The sequence below is a fragment of the Mustela nigripes genome, chromosome 14 (genome assembly GCF_022355385.1).
Source record: "Mustela nigripes isolate SB6536 chromosome 14, MUSNIG.SB6536, whole genome shotgun sequence".
NCBI classification, from domain to species: Eukaryota; Metazoa; Chordata; class Mammalia; order Carnivora; family Mustelidae; genus Mustela; species Mustela nigripes.
This window is the reverse complement of record NC_081570.1, coordinates 77,588,050-77,610,501: the sequence shown is the minus strand read 5'-3', so window position 1 is coordinate 77,610,501 and position 22,452 is coordinate 77,588,050. Positions and strand designations below refer to the sequence as shown.

The 22,452-nt window shown below is 36.4% G+C and overlaps 1 protein-coding gene across 1 annotated transcript in view; it reads left to right on the top strand.

The window, feature by feature from the left end:
• Window positions 1-1,429: 1,429 nt before the first annotated feature.
• Window positions 1,430-22,452, top strand: part of HFM1 (helicase for meiosis 1) — a 113,608-nt gene continuing 92,585 nt past the window's right edge. Inside the window, exons 1-7 of the mRNA XM_059375367.1 lie at window positions 1,430-1,560; window positions 2,168-2,309; window positions 4,380-4,477; window positions 8,902-9,014; window positions 10,494-10,806; window positions 17,708-17,973; window positions 18,402-18,449. Of these exons, the coding sequence (XP_059231350.1) occupies window positions 4,407-4,477; window positions 8,902-9,014; window positions 10,494-10,806; window positions 17,708-17,973; window positions 18,402-18,449 (811 nt within the window). The 5' untranslated portion in view covers window positions 1,430-1,560; window positions 2,168-2,309; window positions 4,380-4,406. The remainder of the gene's footprint in view (window positions 1,561-2,167; window positions 2,310-4,379; window positions 4,478-8,901; window positions 9,015-10,493; window positions 10,807-17,707; window positions 17,974-18,401; window positions 18,450-22,452) is intronic.

Sequence of the window (22,452 nt, the reverse complement as noted above, 5' to 3'; positions counted from 1 at the left end):
GTTGAGTCAGAATCCATGACATCCAGTTGTATAGGCAGAAGTATATTTTGTTCTTGTGTCATGAACACCTATCTTTTGTCTTTCAAGTTCTTCCAATCTCTCTGGAAACTATATCCCTTCCCCCAACTCTTTTATTTGATAGGCCCTCTAGTAACCTTAATCCACATGAATAAAACTTGTTGGTCCATTGGAGCAAAAAGGATCAAAGACTTAAACTTACGAGCTAAACCTATAAAACTCTTAGAAGAAACTAAGAAATATCTTAGAAGATATTTCTTAGAAATATCTTAGAAATTTCTTAGAAGAAACTTGCAGAAATATCTTTGTGGCATAGGATTTGGCGATGACTTCATGGATATAACCAAAAGCACAGGCAATAAAGAAAAGAAATTGGTAAGAATTTTTGTGCATCAAAGGATACTATCAAGAAAACAAAAAGATGACCTACTACATGGGAGAAAATATTTGCAAATCTTACATCTGATAAGGGACAAATAGCCATAATATATATATATATATTCAAAACTCCTACAATTCAATAGTAAAAAGATATATAACAAAAAGATTGGCCCAGGACTGAATAGATATTTCTCCAAAGAAGATATTCAAAATGGCTGTTAAGCACATTAAAAGATATTATTAGTCTTTAGGGAAATGAAAATGAAAACCACAATGAGATATTACTTCACATCTAATAGGATGGCTATAATATTTTAAAAATAGAAAATAACTTGCTGGCAAGGATGTGGAGAAATTTGGGCCCTCTTGCATTGTTAGTGGGAGTGATACAGCAGCTGTGGAAAATCTGTCTGGTGGTTTTTCAAAAGGTGTAACTTGGAATTACCATAGACTCAGCAACTGCACTCCTAGGTATATATCTAAACTGCGGGGACTCAAACAGATATCTGTACCCCAGTGTTTGTAACACAATAGCCAAAAGCTGGAAACTACACAAAGGTCTATCCACAGGCGAATGGATAAACAAAATGTAGTACATACACACAATGGAATATTCAAGTTTAAAAGAGAATGAAATTCAGATACATGCTACAAATGATGAACTCTGAAGCCATGCTGAATAAAATAAGCCAGACACAGGACAAATACTGTATGATTCCACTTCCGGGAGTTACCTGGAATCGGCAAATTCATAGAGAGGGCAAGTAGCACAGGAGTTACCAGGTGCTGGGGGAAGCCTTAAGGGCCTTATTTAATGAGAAGAAGCCACTGTATACTGGGAGAGCAATATATTCAAGCCTAATTAACTACTTTTGGAGGAAAAAGGTGAAGCGGGAAGGGAGAAGTCGGAGACCCCCGCTGATCCATTGCTTGGAGCTCATTTAGCCAGGCTGGGGGGCCTCGAAGGGGCGGGTGAATAGGCGCTCGGCTCCGAGAACTGAGAGTCCCGCTGCCGGGTGAGGAGCTGGGCCGGGCCGGACGTCTCCCGGGGGAAAGTTGGGACCGCAGACGCGGGATCCCGCGGGGAGGTGGGAACAGCCGATCGTCCCGGCAGCGGCCGACCTTCAGCACGGAGCCGCTCTCGGGGGGCTGGCGGGCGCGGTGAGTTGAGGACGGCCCGCCCCGGCCCGTGCCGCGCGGGTCCTCACCGCGTTCCTGTCAGGAACCCGGCGAGGCCTGAGGCGCTCGGGGCGGGGCGGCCGCTCGCGCGGGTGGGGCTGGCGGGAGGACCGCGCGTCTGCGGAGCTGAAGGAGCTGGGCCGACTCGGCTTTTGTTTTGGTTGTTCCCGGACCCACAGTGTTTGTATCTAGGCGTGTCTTGCCCCCTGAGCGGCTGCAGGTGCGGCGTGCGTGTGTACTGTAGCCACCTTGTTTTCCAGCGGTGGGAAGGAGACGTCGGGGTGGGGAGTGGGAGGTGGGGGGTGGGGAGCGACCGGCTCCAGCCCTCGGGGCGTGGGCCACACGCGGGTCCTGACGGCTTCTCCCTGGCGCCTGGGGGTATGGGCCGGGTTTGCTTGGAATTAGGGTGTTCCCCAGGAATTGGGGCGGGGGGTGCTGAGTCGTTCCCGGCAGACCCGCGGGGTACTCCGGGGCGGGTGATGGAGATGCCCACCCCCCACTTCCCTCCCCGACGGGTAGGGACCCCTCCCTGGCCGAGGCTCGGAGACCAGGGTAATTTGTTTTCTTGTTTATTCTCTTACCTTGTCAGGTTCCTTGCGATCTTTGTCGTGATTGGTTTTTCGAGTGACTGTGGGTCTCGGCTTCCACTCACTACCGATTTCAAATCAGTATTTTATATCTGAATTTCGGCACTTAAAAAAAAGTTTCTTTCTGAGAGTACAAGTCGTAAGGTATGACTAGTAGATCAGAAAAATTTATATAGTAAGCATTATAGAAGATAAGAAAATGCTAAATTGTCACTAAGATAATTAGATAAAGAGCACGCTATCTCAACAGACAAGAAATTAGGTAGTCACACAGTTTTCTAGTAAATTCTGAGATAGCAAAGCCATATATAAAAGTGGTCCAGTGGGTTTTAATTTTGAAAACTTTTTTTGTTGCTTTAAATTATATCGTTATCCTGAGATGAGAAAAGGAACATTTTGTTACTTTAAAAAAAAAAAAGATTTATTTATTTTGAAAGGGAGCCTGTGCCCTTGAACCAGGAGGGATGGGAGAGGGGCAGAGGGAGAGAGAATCTGGAGCAGACTCCTTGCTGAGTGCAGAGCACCACTCTCCATCTAAGGACCCTGAGATCATGGGTCCAAATCAAGGATCAGAGACTTAGCCTACTGAGCCACCCAGGAGCCCCTATTTGTTCCTGTCTGCATAGTATAGCAACGTGATTAGCACGTCCATTTATACTTTATCAGGTAATTATTTTCAAGTTCTGAAATTGTTTACTTAAAGATGTTAAGGACTCCTTTAGCTTATTTTTGAATGACTCCCTTCTGTTTCCCTCCCTATTCTCTTGGGTTTCTATTGTTAATATAGTCAATTGTTTTAGAACAATTGCTAATATGTTTCAACTTCACTATTTCTTTTGGTTGGTGACTAAGTGATTAATAAATTAAAAAAAAAAAAGAGGACAATTAAGTTAAACAAATAGAAGGGAGAAAAACTCCAATGACTAGAACAATGAAAAATCCCACAAGGTTCTGGATAACTAAGAACAGTCTTAAGATAATACACAGATCTAGCCCTCTTACCAGTAGTATTTTGTCAAGGGGTGTCACATATTCCTACGTGTATCTCATCCCCACGTTAGGGAGGATTCAAAATTGAAAGGGCATGATCTGACCTGATAGTATGGATTTCTCCACAAGATGGCACTCATATAGTTTCTTTGATTTTAGTTTCTATCCTAAGGAAAGATATGCAGTGTATTAATATCACAGAGTAAATAGAAATGTGACCTTTATGTTTTATAATTAGTGCATCTATTTCATGTTTTGTCATATAGAATTTTCTATCATGTTACAGAATTGAGAAAAAAATGGGATGTGGTATTGATATGCAGGGGAAAGAATGGCAATGTGAATGGAACAATGTATGTGTTTGTAGAAATGGTTCTTTAGTCTCCTATCAAAGTTGAAGCTTTGTTCAGCCCTAGAATTTTATTCTAGTCTCATGTGGCCAATGCTAAATGTTTTTATCCTTTATATTTAGATACCATCTCTGAATGTAAAAATTGGCTTTTTAAAAAGGAATGTAAGCATTTCTATGTACATATTATGTAATATGAATGTAAGCATACATATATATGTTAAGCTTGAAAATTTTTTTATTTTGGAAAAGTTCAAACATATATACAAAATTGACAGAATGTTATAATGAACTCCATGTACCTATTATATAGCTTTAGCAATTATCAACTCATTGCCAATCTTGTTTTATCATTGCCCCTTACCTTTCCCCATTTATTTTGAAGCAAACCTCTGTATATGTATGTGGCATATTGTTAGAGGCACACACATTCACTACAAAATGCATTATCCTAAATCAAAAATAATGGTATGGACAAAGTATTCAGAACCCAAAAGGAGTGATTAATTCTGCCTTGGAGAACAGGACAAACTCAGAGAAGCCTTTGAAGAAAAAACGACATTTGACCTATACATGAAGGATGTGTAGGGATCTGCCAGGTAGAGAAGAAATGGAAGAAAACACATTCTAAGCATTGGTGCAGTATGAGGAGAGGGGTACAGATGTGAATATGCATGAATTAGTGGAGAAGTAGTGGAGAATAGAGAATAATGTATTTGAATATTGAGGCACTTTGGAGGAAGCTGCAGAAGATGCAGCTGGAAAGAGAGTCTGTGATTATTCTAGGAAATTAATGATTATAGTTTATGTATCCAGAAATATTTTTCTACGGGTTTATGAATAAAATATAAACTACTTTTTCTACATTTTTGTAGATTTATGACACAATCCAATCTTTAACAATGCTGAAATCAAATGACTCGTTGTTTTCCTTGGATACTTTGTTTTTTGAAAAACCAGGTGAAGCTAAAAAGTAAGTCTGCCTTAAAGAAAGATAATATAGTATATTGTTTTAGAGATTTTTGATTTTTAAGGAGTTTTAATTTTCTCACTAGACATATACAAATAAAAAATGAGGGGTCGACAAAATGATTTTTCAGGTATATAACTGGTAAACATGGAGTTCAGATATAAGGGAGTATCTGAATTTTAACATGTTAAATGTTATAACTTAAAAAATAGAGTAGACACTTGCCTGTTTGGCTTTCATGTATTTGCATTTCTGGTTTGTTCAGATTATTTTTGTCCAAGGTAAAAACTTGAAGTAATGGTCAAACAGTAGCAATGGACAGAAGTGATGACACCTTTTGGAAACAGAATGGGCAGTGTGCCAAAGGCCTAGTGTGATGGGCAGATTCATTGTAGGCAGGAAGTAGGGGTGGAAATAAAGATATGGTGCTAGAGGAAGTAAGAGCAGAGAATAGTCTGTTAAATACTATGGATTTATGGATTTTCATAATGTAAATTTTTTTATGGATTTTCACATGTAAATTTTTCTCAATTCTAAGTTTTCTATGTATTCTATTATATTATCTTTTTTCTTTTTTTTAAGATTTTATTTTTAAGTGATTTCTACACCCAGTGTGGAGCTTGAACTCACAAGCCCAGGATTAGGAGTTGCATGTTCCACTGACTAAGCCAGCAGGCGACCCTATATTATCCTTTTTTAAAGAAAGGAAGCATTGAGTAAAGTATTTATTGTTTCATTAATTTTTTCATTCATTCAAGTATTATTTCAAATATTGATTGAATGCAGAAAAGGATATAAGAAGGATGAAACAGATTTTTACTTCAAAAGAACTTAAAATCTATTTGAGGAGATTAAGAACACATATGGAAAGTCATTAATAAGTAATATAACTCTGTAATTCATCATCCAGACTTGGATACTTTGAGAGTAAAAGAGTGCATCCAGTTTGTACAACATGTGTTAATCAGGACTGGTGTGGGCAAATTGCAACTTATGGTTGCCTTTCTAACAATACAGAGTCAAAAAAAGATGTGAAGGAAATGATAAGCATACATTCATACAATGAAATTTCAGATTCGGAGGGAGACCTGGTACAGACCGATAAGGTTAGGCTTTATGGTAATGGGGAGAGACTTCAGGAGACTTTGAAGGATTTGATAATTCTAATAAGCAGAGAGAAGAGGCCATTTGAAGGCAGAGTTTAACAGCAAGAAATAATGGAGGTGGGACAATTTGCAGTATTTTTAGGTGTTAATGTATAGAGAAGTTTCGTGGAATAGGAGATTCATAAAGGAGAAACAGTGGGACATAAAGTTAGAAAAGTAAACTGAGGATAGATTGCGGTGGGTTTTAAGTGCCAGAATAAGGATCTTGGACATGACCATGTGTTAAAAGCCTGGAACTGAATCAACAAACATTTATTGATGATATATCTCATTATGTAAAGCACTGTGCTAAGTAGTATTGATGTGAACTAGAAACAAACCTTTATGTGTTTATGATTTGGGGAGGGTATCAGACTGATCTATTCTCAATCTTTCTATTATCTATATATAATATGCAATATATATATTATCTACACACAGACATATAATACAATAGGACTGTAATAAATATTATTGGTTCAAATAGTACTTAAGAAGAGGGAAACATTTTAAACTTTTTTAAAAAGATTTTATTTATGAGAGAGAGAGAGAGAGAATAAGAGCAAGCATGAGCGTGGGAAGGTCAGAGGAAGAACCAGACTCCCTGTTGAGTAGGAAGCCTGATGCAGGACTCCATCTCAGGACTCTAGGATCATGACCTGAGCTGAAGGCAGTCGCTCAACCAACCAAGCCACCCAGGCACCCAGAAGAGGGAAGGATCTAAGCTTGATTTTGATGAACATAAGCACTAGTGTCTAGAATATTTCCTGGAAAGTAGTTCTCAGTAAATAATTGTTGAATAGATTAATGAAGGAATGAAACAATGGAACTTATATAGGTAGATACAGGATAGGGTCATGTGCAGTGGCAGTCAGAGTAAAAGAAATATTTTTGAAAAAAGATGAGGAGGTGCAGAATATGTTATCTATTTGGTATGCAAGTAGTTCACTTTGGGCTGGACTATAAGTAGAGTAGGAGAGTTAAAACTCTAAGATAGCCTAAGGCCATTTGGACGTTTGATATTGTTTGGAAGCCACTGAAGTATTTTGAATGGAATATAATTATGATGAAAACAATTCTAAATCAATGTGATAGGAGTGTGTACAATATATTAGAGAAAGCCAGAGGCAGTGAGGCCAGTTAAGACATGATTGTTCTTAAACAAATTGATTAGAGCTTTGATTAAAATAGTGACAGTGGAAATACAAGGAAATGAATTCAAGAAGCAGTAAGACCTGGTATATGTCTGGATATATAGGTATAAGATTTTGCTATAATTTGAATTCTGGATGACTGAGAAAGATGATGCCTCTGGAAAATAGGGAAGTCATAAGGGAGATTTGATTTTTACAGGGATGCTGAATAGTAGAATTATATGTGTGCTTTTTTTTTTTTTTTGTTAAGATTTTATTTATTTGACAGAGAGAGATCACAAGTAGGCAGAGAGACCGGCAGAGAGAGAGGGGGATGCAGGCTCCCTTCTGAGTAGAGAGTCCAACGTGGGGCTCAATCCCAGGACCCTGAGATCATGACCTGAGCTGAAGGCAGAGGCTTAACCCACTGAGCCACTCAGGCGCCCCAGATGTATGCTTTTTAATCTCTCTTAGATTTTCTGAAATAGTCTCTGTATAGAAAAGAGTTAATACATCAGGCCTAAACCACTGTCCTTGAAAGGCCCTGGTTGTACGAATGGCCCTTGGCTAGAGTGAAAGCTTTAAGAAAGTTTCCACCATTAACTGATAGGAATGGCTCCCTGCCTAAACTGTTTATACAGATAGGTTTATTTTGACTCTCTGCTTTTCTTCTGGAAATCCAGAATTTAGGTATGTACTAGACAGGGGATGCCCACATGATTAGTCCTCAGTAAAAACACTGGGCATGAAGTCTCTAATGAGCTCCCTCATTAGCAATACTTCACGCATGCTGGTACAGTTTGTTGCTGAGGGAATTAAAGATGTCCTGTGCTGCTGTACTAGGGGAGGATTTGGAGGCTTGTGCCTGGTTTCCCCTGGACTTTGCCTCATAGTCACAAATAGGACTATATGTTGAATTTGAATCAGCCCAGGGAATCATTGGCTCTGGGGGTGCTCTTGGAGACCCTCTGACAGTCCTAAATTTCAAATGCTTTGGCCTTTTATCAGACAGTCTGTCAGACATTGTCAGATAATGTGTTGTAGATTTTTGATTTGGAAAACATAGCTGTGGGAGCTATGTGTTAGGAGCTACAAAGGCAGTAGTGTAAAAGACTGGGTCTCTCACTTTCCAGAGTTTAAAGTCCTAAATAAAAAAGATTTAAAAATATCATAAAATCCTTGCCACTTGGGGGTGCCTGGTTGGCTTAGTTGGTTAAGCAATGTTGGCTCAGGTCATGATCCTGGAGTCCCAGGATAGAGTCCTGCATGGGGTTTCCTGCTCAGTGGGGAGTCTCCTCCTCCCTTTAACGCTGCCCCGCCTCATGCTCTCTCTCTCCCTCTCTTATTCTCTCTCTCAAATAAATAAAATCATTAAAAAAAATCCTTGCTACTTGTCATAGACAGTGTATGTATGTGGTGCTCTTCTCAGATTTATTTCCTGTCAACCAGTACTTAGTTTTTTGCTCTAATGAAGGACAAATCAACTTTTATTGAAAAGGAAACATTAAAAATTTATATGTTAATAGGATCACAGCTGAAAGATAAGGAAAGACAGTTCACAGTGCCAACAGGGTGGCAAAATTCTTAAAAACTACTTTAAGTTTACAAAGTGATTATCATTTTCAACTGGTTTCTTGGATTTTCTGTGGTTTGTAGGTGGTTCTGGATCCAGGGTATTTTGATTAGGATGTTAATTTGTAATAATATTTTAGGAATACTCTAGAGAATAGAGAATACCAGTGGTGGTGTCATTTACACACTGATGACCCATGATCTATTGTGAGGTGTGTCATAAGTATTTTGTTAATTCTGATGGTAAAGATGCTGATATTTCAGAATGATTTACTACTTTTTTTTTATATTGGAACAGATTTAAGATTCTTGTCACAAGCTGTTGAATTAGAGGAAAAAAGATGGAGTTATAGCCATTATTTAGGTAGCATATCTCACATAGCAGTGTCATTAATCATATGACACACAAGGGAAAAAAGATTGAGAACACTCCTGTGTATAAAGATACATCAAAATCACCGTAGAAAATTAATTTATAGGTTGTTTATCTAAGAGTCTGTAATTGAGTAATGTTTAATTAATAGCTTCTGATATAACTTTATTAACATATATATTCACACTTTTATATTTTATATAGCCATCCAGACAATGAAAAATCATTGGATTGGTTTCTCCCACCTGCTCCATTGATTTCAGAAATTCCAGATACTCAGGCATTGGAGGAGGAAATAGGAAGTCATAAACCGTTAGGTAAACTATCACATACTTGTTATGAAGTTAAACCTGTGCAGCTCATGTCAGTGTAAAAAAATCTAGTAACACATTAAAGTGTTAATTCCTTTATTTTAATGAAATAAAATGATACTTTATTCAAAATAGTGCTCACCAAATCTTAAAATCAAAAACATCTTTCTTCTCCATATATACATATACGTACATATACATATTGTATATATATAGTACACTATCACAAACATGTACTATTGCATGAATTTGTTTCCTCTTATTATTAAAGTTGTCATTGCCATTTAGTTTTTGTCTTGCCTTTTACTAAAGGTAGGATCTTCTGACTTAGAAAACCACATTCCTGAAAAAAAAGAAGATGCAGAGTATTTTATATAGTTTGGTAACATTTTTATAAAGTTAAAGACAAGCATATTCTGGGGCACCTGGGTGGCTCAGTGGGTTAAAGCCTCTGCCTCCGGCTCGGGTCATGATCCCAGGGTCCTGGGATCGAGCCCTGCATCAGGCTCTCTGCTCAGCAGGGAGCCTGCTTCCTCCTCTCCCTCTGCCTGCTTCTCTGCCTGCTTCTCTGCCTACTTGTGATCTCTATCTGTCAAAAAAAATAAATAAATAAAATTAAAAAAATAAAAAAATAAATAAATCAATTGATTAAAAAAAAAGACAAGCATATTCAAACAGTATATGTGATCTTATGTGATATTATTGATAAAATTTTTGATTTTTCAAATTTGATGGTAATTCATATATGTTACCTTATTAACCTTTGTAACTTGTGTATATTTTATACATGAAAATATGCATTTCATTTATATTCTCATATATACCAAATAATACATAGTATACACAGGCATATATATACTATATATATACATAGATGGTAAAACAAATTTAAGCCCTAACAATGCCTGCAGATTCCTCCCAACCTTTCAAGATGCCTGTAAAATCTCTGTAAAGAAACCTTTAAAATTTTTTCACCCTGATAAAAGCATTCCTTTATCTTGATTTTAGAAGCAATACTACAAAGTTAAAAACATTGCATCATGTATTTAATACTGAATCAAATCCAGTATTGTATATGATTGGTCATTATATTTCTATGTGTAAATCGGTAATGTAAATATTCAAATCCTCCTAATTGTATAATTATATCATTTGTAGTTGGTAAAATACTTAAAAGGTATAATAATGGTTATTTCTCTGAGTCAGAAATTAAACCTATTTTATAATGTAGGTTTTTTTTATAAATTTCAAATTTCAGTAAATCTTAATTTGAGTGCCCTTCAGTGATATAGTATACAATAACAGTACCAATCACCTATAGTTCAAAACCGTATTTGGTGTTATAGATTATCTTGATATTGTATGAATAACTTTCATGTTTACCTTGTTAGCTGTTTGAAAATTTTTGTTAAATTTTTTCATGGTCATTTTGAGAATTTATCTTCATGGAGAACATATATTAATTAATGTATTCCATTTTTGTAGGTCAGGAAGAGAAGCCAAAAATGTTACCATCAAATTTAAAGATAACTAATGAAAACACAAATTATATTTCACCAACACAAAAATTCCAGTTTGCCTTTTCCTTAAATAAATATGAAGCAGGTGATCTGAATTTAGGAGGAGCAGGTAACGATGACTTATCACATGTTCCTGGCAAGCTGACATATGGTATTTATCAGAAATACAAAAATCACGTTAGCACTGAAATAATACCTGAGAAAAGTGTTCCAGATAATACAAAATTATTTAATTTTGCAGAAGGTAAAGGAGAGAGCACGTCAGCCTTCCGAAAAAGGTAATTAATTAAATTAATTACAGAATATTCAGTGATAACGTTGAACATTTATGGTATGTCCAAATGTATGAAGTATGATAGAATCTAAATGAGAAAAAATCAACAAATAGGGTTTACTGTATATGAGATGCTCTGTTAACTCTGGGATTCTAGTCATAGGTTCTTGTCTTCAGAGAGCTTCAACTTAATGGGGAAAGGACAAATAATTTAAAATAATTGATTAAGTACTTTATAATACAACAATTATTTTTATGAAGTATATAGTTAGAGCAAAGGGTCTCAAAATTTTTCAAACTTTTTGCCGTAAGGACCCTTTACACTTAAAAATTACTGAGGATTCTCAACAGTTTTTATATATATTGGTTACATCTATCAATATTTAACCATATTAGAAATGAAAACTCAAAAAATTTAAAAAGCAAACAGTACTTTACTGATATTATGAAAATTGTTTTGATCCTACATACTCTCTGAAAGAGTCTCAACTTTCCTTTGAGAATTACTGTTACAGCATATCACATGGGGTCCTAATCTGTTCTGAAGCATCAGGGAGGGCTTTCTTGAAGAAGTGGTATTTAAACTTAACTTTGGGGTACCTGGGTGGCTCAGTCGGTTAAGCATCTCCCTTTGGCTCAGGTCATGATCCCAGAGTCCCAGGATCACATCCTGCATCAGGCTCCCTGCTCAGCGGGGAGTCTACTTCTTCCTCTGAACTTCCAACCTCTTGTACTTTCTCTCTGTCTCTCAAATAAATAAATAACATCTTAAAAAATTCAAAAACAAAAATTTAACCTTAAGGAGGAATAGAATTAAACTAAGGGCAAACGAAGGAGAGTACTCTAGGCAGAAAGAATAATAAGTGCAAAAGACCTAAAGTAGCACAGAGCTTGGCCTATTCTTAGAAAATTTCCTTTTGTGTAAAATCAGAGAGAATGTGGAGAGGTAAGGTTTGGAGAGGTCGAGTCATTCAGAATCATGTAGGCTGCCATAAACTTTGTGCTTTTTCTTAAGGCACTATTTCTTAAGCTGTGGCCTGTGCACCCACCATATCAGAATCATCTGAAGTACTTGTTAGAAATTGGGGTCCTGAGTCCTACCTTAGGCCTGTTGAATCACAGTCTATATAAAGGTAGGGAGGGGACCCAGGAATTGTCATTTTAAACAATTTTTCTAGATGATTGTTACGCACAATAAAGTTTGAGAGCTAGAATTCTAAAATTCTACATTTTAAGTAGAGGAGTAAAATTGTATTTTTTTAAAAATTTAAAGTGTATTTTGGCAATCAGTATGATGAATTAGAAGGAACTAAAATACGTTGTAAAAGGTCACTTAGAAGGTTTTTATTAATCTAGGTGAGAGAGAATGGGAGAGTGATGTAGACTGTGGTAGCAGAAATGAGAGAGTTCAGAGTGATTTAAGAGATAAAAATCCCATAGGACCTAAATGATTATTAGATATGACATCTGATTCATGGTTTTCTGACTTGAACCAGAATGATGAAGGATGGTAGTGCCCTTTCATGATGTGGAAAACTATAAAGGAAGAACAGGTTTGGGGGAAGGTGATGAGTACAGATTTGGACATGTTGAGTTTGAGTACCTATAAATTGTCCAGATAGGGAATTGGATGTATGGGTTTAAAGATTCAGAAGAGATCTAACTGATAGGTTTTGTTTTCTCTGTGAAGTAAGAGGTGAGTCGTTTGTGGAGTTTGAGGGGAAAAAGTGGGAATATTGAACAAGTATGAGAAGAGTGGAAGAGGGGCGCCTGGGTGGCTCAGTGGGTTAAGCCACTGCCTTCGGCTCAGGTCATGATCTCAGGATCCTGGGATCGAGTCCCACATTGGACTCTCTGCTCGGCAGGGAGCCTGCTTCTCTCTCTCTCTCTTTCTCTCTCTCTCTGCCAGCCTCTCTACCTACCTGTGATCTCTGTCAAATAAATAAATAAAATCTTTAAAAAAAAAAAAAAGAGAAGAGTGGAAGAGATTATTAATAATGGGAAAGCAATCCAATTAGAATAATGGTAGGCTTGTTGGACACTCTAATTTTAGTATATGTGCGGCCGAAGCGAGCACTTTGTTGAACACTCTAAAGGGCCCAATGGAGGTTGATGTCTATGAATTTTTTTTGTAACAGTTCTATTAAGATACTACTCAGGGTGCCTAGGTGGCTCAGTTGGTTAAGTGCCAATTCTTGGTTTTGCCCCAGGTCATGATTTCAGGGTTGTGAGATTGAGCCCTGCCTGGGGCTCCTTGCTCAGCATGGGATGCTTGAAATTCTCTCCTTCCCCCTTTACCCCTCCCCCTGCTTGCCCTTACTCTCTCAAACAAATAAATAAATAAAATCTTAAAAAAGGGAGATACAACTCATATAAAATTCACTCTTCTGAAATGTACATTCATGGGTTTTTAGAATATTCACAGAGTTGTATAATCATCACTACTATCTAATTTTAAAATATTTTCATCTCCCCAAAGAAACTGTATTCATTATTGTTTACTTCCCTTTCCGACTCCTGTCTGTCTTTTTTTCACTTAGCATAAGGTTCTCAAGGTTTATCCATATTACATTGTGTATCAATACTTTATGTTTTATGGTCAAATAATATCCATTCAGTGGACAGTGCAGCATTTTTTCCATTATCGATTGTTGGACATTTGAGTTATTTCCACTTTTTGACTATTATTAATGTTGCTGTGAACATTCATGTACAAGTTTTTGTGTGAATATATTTTTGTAATTCTTCTGGATTTATGCCTAGAATTGGAATTGCTGGCTCATATGGTAACTATATACTTAACTTTTTTGAGAAATTGCCAGATTATTTTCCAAAATAACTGTACCACTTCATAATCCTACAAGCAATATGTGAGGGTTCCAATTTCTCTGTCCTTGTAAGTAGTTGTTATTATTCATCTTTTTTGTTGTAGCCATCCCAGTGGGTTTGAAGTGGCATCTCACTGATTAGCATTTCCCTAATGACCTATGAGATTGGGCATCTTTTCATGTGATTATTGGCTAGTTGTGTATTACCTTTGGAATAATATCTGTTCAAATCCTTCATTTTTAATTGGGTTTTCTGTCTTTTTATTGTTGAGTTGTAAGAGTTCTTTATATATTCTGGATAAAAGTCTCTTATCAGCTGTATGACTTGCTAATATTTCTCCCATTCTCTGTGTTGTTTTTCACTTTTTGATTATGTCCTCAGCAGTTTTAAATTTTGATGAGGTCCAGTTTATATAATTTTTCTTTTGTTGCTTGGGCTTTTGGTGTCATAGCCAAGAAATCATTGCTTAATTCAAGGTTGTATAAAGATTTACTACTGCATTTTCTTATAAGATTTTTATAGTTTTAGCTCTTACATTTAGGTCTGTAATTTTTTTTTAAGGATCTTATATATTGATTTATTTTAGAGGGAGAGAGAGAGTGCATGAGCAGGGGGAGGAGCAGAGGGAAAAGGACAAGCAGACTCCATCCTGAGTGCAGAGCCTGACATGAAGCTTGATCCCAGAATCCTGAGATAATGACCTGAGCCGAAATTAAAAGTCCAATGCTCAACTGACTGAGCCACCCAGGTGCCCCTGTTCACCTCTGAAGCTTTCTGAACCCCCTGTCATATATGGGTTTTTCCTTCATGGTAGTTTTATTAGGTGTGCATGATTGATAAATCATTGGCCATTGGTGATGGAACTCAATCTCCATTCCTCTTTCTTCCTTGGGTATCACAGATGAGGCTAAAAGTTTAGCCTTCTCTAATTAGGGTTTATTTTTCTCTGACAGTTAACCCCATCCTGAAGCTATCTAGGGGTCCTACAAGAGTTACTTCATTAGCGTAAACTCAGGTATGATTGGAAGGGGTTTGTCATGAATAACAAAGATGCTTTTTATCACTACTGTCCCACAGAAAATTCCAAGGGTTTTAGGAGCTCTGTGCTAGGTACTGGGAACAAAAACCAAATGTATATTTCCTATTATACTAACTAGGAAACTATCTACTAAATAAAGGCTTATTTCTGGGCTCTCAGTTATATTCCACTGACCAATATTTGCATGAATACATATCCCACACTGTCTTGATTACTGTAGCTTTGTTGTAAAGTTTTAAATTGGGATGTGTGAGTCCTCCAACTTTATTCCTTTTTTCAAGATTTTTTTTTTTAAACTTCTCTGGGTTCTTTGCATTTTCAGATGAATGTTGTGATACATTAGTAAATTTCTGCAAAGAAGTCAGCTGGGATTTTGATGGGGATGGTATTGAATCTGTAGATCAACTTGAAGAGTATTGCCATCTTAATAATGTTAAGTCTTCTAGTCTATGAACATGAGTTATCTTTCCATTTATTTAGATTTTCTTTAATCTCTTTCTATGATATTGTGAGATTTTCAGTGGACAAGTCAAACTTGTTTTGTTAAGTTTATTTCTGAGTATTTTGCTCTTTTTGATGCTATTATAAATGGAATTAAAAAGGTTTTTTTTCAGATTGTGCATTGCGAGTGTTTAAACATCAGCAATTGATTTTGGTATATTGATCTTATATCTACAGTCTTGCCGATGATGACTCTCAGTTTTATTGTTCAGAGTGTTGTGTCATCTCCCTAACTTCTTTTTCCAGTAGTGTTCCCCTGCCCTGCTGCAATTATTTTAAAAAGTAGGTAGATTCACCTAGGATTGAGGTTTTGCAAGATAAGGATGTTAAAAGAATAAAGAGGAATTGGAGTTTAGAATATTAGTAAAAGAGTGGTTAAAAAGATAGGCCATGGGATCTAAGTCCATTAAAGGTAGATGAGAAAAGAGAAGGGAAGATAGTTGGGGGAAAAAAAAGAGGTTCATTAAAGTAAATTTGTTTTTTTACTTCATTGGTAGCTTGTGTAAACCAGCTGAAAGAGTAAGAAGCTGTGGTCAGAGAATGATATATTGGAATGATTGATATGAGAGGAGGAGCAGTTCTGGATAATGACAGTGTTTAAGATGAGAGAATAGGTGAATGAAATTGTTTGAAGTAGAAAGCAACTGTAGATGAATGCCTAAGAAATGAAGAGGAGAGGATTTTGAATGGCTTATCTGTATGAATGTTGAAGTAATGGAGATGGTGGCAGAATTTGGAATTGATAGGAAAAGATTCTTAAGTGACCAGATGTTGCTATATGATATATGCCACGAGGAGGGTTACAAAGTGTTATAACTAGTTGGCACAGATACTTCTATAAGAGAAGAGAAGAATAATGATGCAGATTTTGGATGGAGAAGGCACAGACTCTCAATCCTCAAGTACATTTGGTGTGGAAAAATTAGTAATTTCTACTTAAGTTTTTTAAGAAGCAAGAATTTTTTAGGGTAATGCAATATTTTTGTTAAGACCAGGAAGTAATTATAGCAATGAGTGAAGAAGTTGAGGATGTAGGGGAGTTTATGGAGTGTGAATTCTAGAGGAACTAGGAAGAATCTGAGGTCCAGAGAATTTAGGTGACTAGCACATGGATAATATTTTTATAGTTCACAAAACTTATTTCAAACTCTAAATCACACAGCTAGAAAGTGGAGGAGCTCTGGATTTAAACCCAGTTTGTCTGTTTCCAAAGTCCATGCTTTTAACTGATATGACTGCATATAGCAAGGAGTCATCCTGTGGCGTAAGTTGTTTTTCTTATCCTCAATACCATTTCATAATCAGATTCTACTCTATTATTCAAGGCTAATCATCTGTTTTTGAATTTCTATCTTCATTGATAGAAGGATGCTTTGAAGGATAGAACAACCCTACAGTTTGTTTTAAAGTGTATTTCTTGTTCTATAGTGTTTTTAAAGACTCCTGCTTTCTTATATGGAAACATGTCATTAAAAATTAATAGTAAAAATAATTTAGAAAGTGTTCTGTATTTGCACAATACTTGTTTGGATGTCATTTCTTATAGAATTCTGTAAGACTGATATCTTCTGTCATCCCTAATACTTATTTTGTAAGATACAAATATTACATTAGGAAATTTACTTTTCAAATTTTATTTGTTTTCTGAGATAGAGAGGATGAGAGTACACATATCCATATGTGCACAAGCAGGGTTGGAAGGGGCAGAGGGAGAGAGAGAGAGAATTTTAAGCAAGCTCCATACCCTACATGGGGCTCAATCTGAGGACCCTGAGATCATGACCTGAGCCTAAATCAAGAGTTGGATGTTTAAATGACTGTGCCACCCAGGCACCCCTGTATTAGGAACTTTAATGGTCACTTCGTATCTTAGGGCTATGGTGAACAAATTAGTTTGATGGGTTGGCTTTTGATCAGTTCGATATAATAAATTGCAATTGTAAAGATGGCCTTTGTTTTCTAGAACTTTGCAAAGAAAATAGTTCTTTGCAAAGTGTTCTTGACAGTGATACTTACTTAGTGTTATACTAAAGTGATTATTGAATAATGTTTGGGAAGTTGATGCTGTTCTGACAAGAAGCCACAATACCTGACTACATGGGCCTCTCCATCCAGTTGCCTTTGTATTCTTAAGATGTAGTGGATAGGTCTTCTGAGTGTGAATGATCCAAGAGCCCCAGCAGAAGAGACAGTATCTTTTATGACCTGCCCTTGGAAGTCATGCACTTGTACTTCCTCAGTACTCTACCAGTCATTTAATTCTGTCCTGACTCAAAGTCCTAATTTTAAAAGGATGCGACTAGCAGGAAACAGGTCTTGGAAGTTGGCTTCTACAAATGGATTTGAGTTTTCACTTCTAAAAGTGAAAAGACATAATTCAGTGGTAAATTTGTCAAGTCGTATTTTAGGGGAATGCTTAAATTTTATGTTTGAATAAACCACAATCTATGGGCATTTTTCAAAGGACCAATTTTATGCTAGTTTTTCCCCTTCTAAGCAACTGTTCAAGGGCAAACTTTTTTTTTTTTTTTTTTAGGTTGTTTAAAATATCTGATAATATACATGAGGGTGTTAACTCTAATGACAGTACAAACTTGGACTCTCCTGTTGGCTCAGTGAAAGTTGCCCCAACAGAAATGAGCAAAGGGGAATCATGGAAATGTAGCAGTAGTAAACAGAAACATCAATATTCAGACATTAACATGTTTACAGCAAGCAATACTCTTTCTGCTTCTGAAATCAGGGAAGAGATATTCAGAACACCAACTTTTGCAGTTGCATCCCAGCCTCATGAAGTTCAAGGTAATTCCTTGCTTTTTTCAGTTGGTTTTATGATAGAACAAGCTAGTCTGTATTTCTCAGCATAAGGAAGAATATAAAAACATAAATACAAAAGTAAAGAATACAAAAATGAAAAAAAGAAAAAATAAAATGAATACAAAAAATAATAAAAAATGCAGTTTCTGCATTTCTTAATCTATTGCATTTTTTTAAACTATGATCTAGGGTGCCTGGCTGGCTCAGTTGGTAGAGCATGTGACTCTTGGTGTAAATGTCATAAGTTCAAGCCCTGTGTTAGGTGTGGAGCCTACTTAAAAAAATAAAAAATGAAATAAACTATGATCTAATATTTAACTGTGCTCTTAATAAAAAGTTATACTAGTTTTATTGAGGCAGTTTGTATGGAAGAGATTAAAAATACCTATATAAATAAGTAGAATTATTTTTAGGAGTAACAGAAAATGATACAGATTCCTTGAAGGCTGTCACAGAAATCCGTATCCTTTATTTTACTATAGCAGCTTTATATTTGAAATCATAAATTTGTAAGCATGTTATTTTATTGTGTCGGTGTTTATTTTATTGACAAAGAAAACGAGGGGAAAGTGCATCTTTTGGGCCATGTAAGAGACCCAGTGTGTGAGAGAGTCAGTGCTGCTCAAAGTGTGGCAGGCTAGTGCTGGTTTGTGAACTGCTTGTTACGAGTTTGTGACAAGATAAGTATAGAGATGAAATTTGTATCATTGCCTGCATTCTGAGCATATTTCCTTAGATACAGATCATTTCCTACACTTTGGGTAAGGATAGTATATTGGGATAAACATGGGTAGGGGAAATAAATGAAAATGGGATATTCTGTGGATTGGGTATATTTTTTACATATCTAGCATTTTTTGAATGAAATTTACGGTTTATACCTATGGTATCATTTACATCTCTGGGCATTTCCAATATAAATATTTTGAGTATATACGTATATTCTGGAGATAACATCGTCTTTGCTTTTTTGATATCTCATGTATGTCTATAACAGTGTGCTTGTTGTTTTTTATTATAATCCAGTGACTGTGACTATTATGGGACCATCCCTATGACTTATGAACTTGAAGGGAAGGGCCATCCCTTGTTTATCTTCCTATCTCCAAATATACTGAAAGGCAGGTAAAGGAAGTTATTTTGACAAAAGAGTAGCCATGAGCCAAGATGAGGGTAAAATAGTGTGGAATATGTTAGAAAGAACAAGCATTCCAGTTTGGCCGGAATAAAAGCTATGATTACAGGAGTAATAGGACATAATGATTGAAAGGTATCCCAGGATCAGGTTATTTAATGCCTTGGATACCAAGGTCAAGAGGTTTTGTTTGCTTTTTAATTTTTTGAACAATGAGGAGAAACCATGCAGTATTTTGAGCAAGTCAAGTTATATCATCAAAACCATGCTTTTGGAATATGGAATTAATGACTCAAAGCTGGGTAAGGCTCCAGACTCCACAAAAGTTATTGTCTAGTTGGCAGAACAGTAAATGAATTCTTCCTGAGCTGGAGGAATCTAGGGGAGAATTATTCTAGTCCAGGATACTCAGGAGACTGAGTCCATTCTGAGGTATGGTTAGAAAATATTTGCCTGACTTGGGATGCCTGGGTGGCTCAGTCGGTTGAGCATCCGTCTTTGGCTCGGGTCATTATCCCAGGGTCCTGGGATTGAGTCCAGCATGGGGCTCCTTGCTCAGTGGAGAATTTGCTTTTCTCTCTCTGCCTGCTTTGCCTGTTTCTGCCTGCAGTTCTCCCTCTCTCTGACAAATAAATAAAATCTCTAAAAAAACTTATTTGCCTGACCAATCATGAAAATTTTCCTGCAAACAGATAACTAAGTTAGAATGGGGGAAGAGAACAATAAAGGGTTATACATGATATATCATAACTTCAGATATAGTCAGCTTTTAGTGTTTCTGTTCAGCATGGTGTCTCAATCCTGCTGTGCTTTCTTCTCTCTGGTGATCTAAATATGGTTGGAACATAGGAAATTTGTTAGTCTTAAACAGGTAAAAGTTAGTTTCATTATGTGTATGATGAGAAAGTCTTCTTATCCCTTAGTTCAACTTGATAATAGGACAGTAACTTTTGAAGCATTTTAAAGATCTTTTTTTTTTTTAAGATTTTTTTTAATTTATTCATTTGACAGACAGAGATCACAAGTAGGCAGAGAGGCAGGCAGAGAGAGAGAGGAAGGGAAGCAGGCTCCCTGCTGAGTAGCTGAGCAGAGAGCCCAACTCGGGGCTCGATCCCCAGACCTCGAGACCATGACCGGAGCCGAAGGCAGAGGCTTTAACCCACCGAGCCACCCAGGCACCCCAATGAAGTGTTTTAAAGATATTAATGCTATATTAGCTCAGCTGAAATGTATCTATTGTTTAGGTCTCTGTTAGTTAAAAATACTGTGCTCTTGTTGCATTGATTTGTTGTTCAAAAAGTTCATTTGTGGTCAAAATCACAGGACTACTTTTTATTATTTCTAAGTATGTATTTAAAGTGGAAGACTAAGTGCTTTTCATGATAATTTAAGGGTTTTGGAATTACTTGGACACAGCATATTTTCTAATTCTTTTATAATATTTTACTATATTTGAATCCCTAGGACAATAAAAGTTTGCTCAGATTGATTTTGCTATAGTAGTCTATAATTTTCAATTCTGCAGACATTTTCCTACCTGTTATAACATATAATTGCAGTGACACTGCTGAGAGTTTGTTGAACAAAAGGAGAAATTTGATATCAAGTATTTATAGTAATGATAAATGATGTTAGTAGTTCAGTTTTCTCATGAGCTGGAAAACTAATTCTATACTCTGAATCAAAGATTCATTTTTGTGAATGTAAATTGATGTGGAACTACCTAATGAGAGAAAAAACCAGCATGATGGCCCACTTGTGGGCTTGTTACAAATAAATATTTTATCGGAAGAAACATGTTTTGAAGGAAAAATGAGATTCTTTCAAAAGCTTGATGGATTGACAAACTCAAAATTACACTTTTGTTTTGACACAAATATTCTGATACTCTGTATAAGTGAAAATAAAATGAAGATTTGTATATTATCTGCTTGATTTAATAAATTCAAAGCTATATTAATTGAGTGCTTACTATAAGCCAGGCACTGTTCTAGGTATTTGGAATATGTCAGTTAAGAAAACAGATAATGAATCCTTGCCTTGAGGGGTTAACATTCATTCTTGGGATGGGGGTGGGGGAGAAGACCGATCTGAACAATTCTAACAGTGTATAAATAAGTCATATAGTATGTTAGAAGGCATTGAGTAATTTGGAAAATGAAAAAGTGGAGCAGAGTAAAGAAGATGAAATTGGGGATTGAAGGCTCAAGATTAGAATTAAGTAGAGTAATGTGGGTAGGCCTTCTTGAGAAGGAGAGATGTAAACAATTGAAGGAAGTGAAAGAGCCAAGGAAATAAGGAGGGAAGCAGTCTAGGTGGAGGGAAGGCCTTAACAGCAGGAACATGGCTGGTGTTTTGAAGAACAGAAAGGAGTCCAATTCAGCTAGAAGGAATTTGTCAGAGGCGAGAGTAGTAGGACCTGAGATCACAATCACAAAGACGGAGGGGAGACCAAAGATCATGTAAGGCCTTGTAGTCATATGCTTTGACAAAAAGTGGGCAAATGAGCAGAGAAGTAATATGTTCTCATTTAACCTTTTAACAAGATCACTTACTACAGTCCATCAATTTTTGTATATATGTACATAAAAATAAAATTGCTGGAATAACTGTGTATTTGTATTCTCAGATGTATTATGTTTTATGTTTCCTAATAGATTATAACAGCGTCCATTGTAAGAACTCTTCTTCTTAATAGCTTCCCACAGCTTTCTAAATCCAGTAATGTATTTTGCATATAGTATTTAATAAATGTAGTTGATAGATGTGACTCAGACTGAGAATACCACGTAAGTACAAGTATCTACCAAGCTGACATTAGACTCTCACCTTGGAGAGGGGACAGTTTAGTGTTCATATCTATTAATATTTTTGAGTTTTCTTACAAAGGAAGGACAGTTTAAGTTCTTGTAGAGCCAATATGCTGATAGTTGCAAATAAATCCACCACTCAGTACAACCAAATTATTGAAAACAAAGGGATTCAGGGTTAGGTGACCAGAAACACATCTCAGCTAATAAAGGCAACTAAAATTAAAAAGTTAAAACAGTTAAAAGTGAAAAGTTAAAAAGTGAAATTGAGAACTTTAAAGGAGATATAAAAATTGCCTAATCAACATGAATAAGAAAACACCACTCTGCAAAAGGTAAAGTGTACACTTAGTTTTGATATACTGGCAAATATGCAACTTTCTACATCTTTTCCATCAGATTTAATAGTCAAATTTTAATTGTCAAATTATAACCCTTATATAAACCTTGTTTCTGCACCGGGACATTTTTTCAGAATATGGATTGTTACTGGGGACTCTAATAATTTCTGTTAATTTC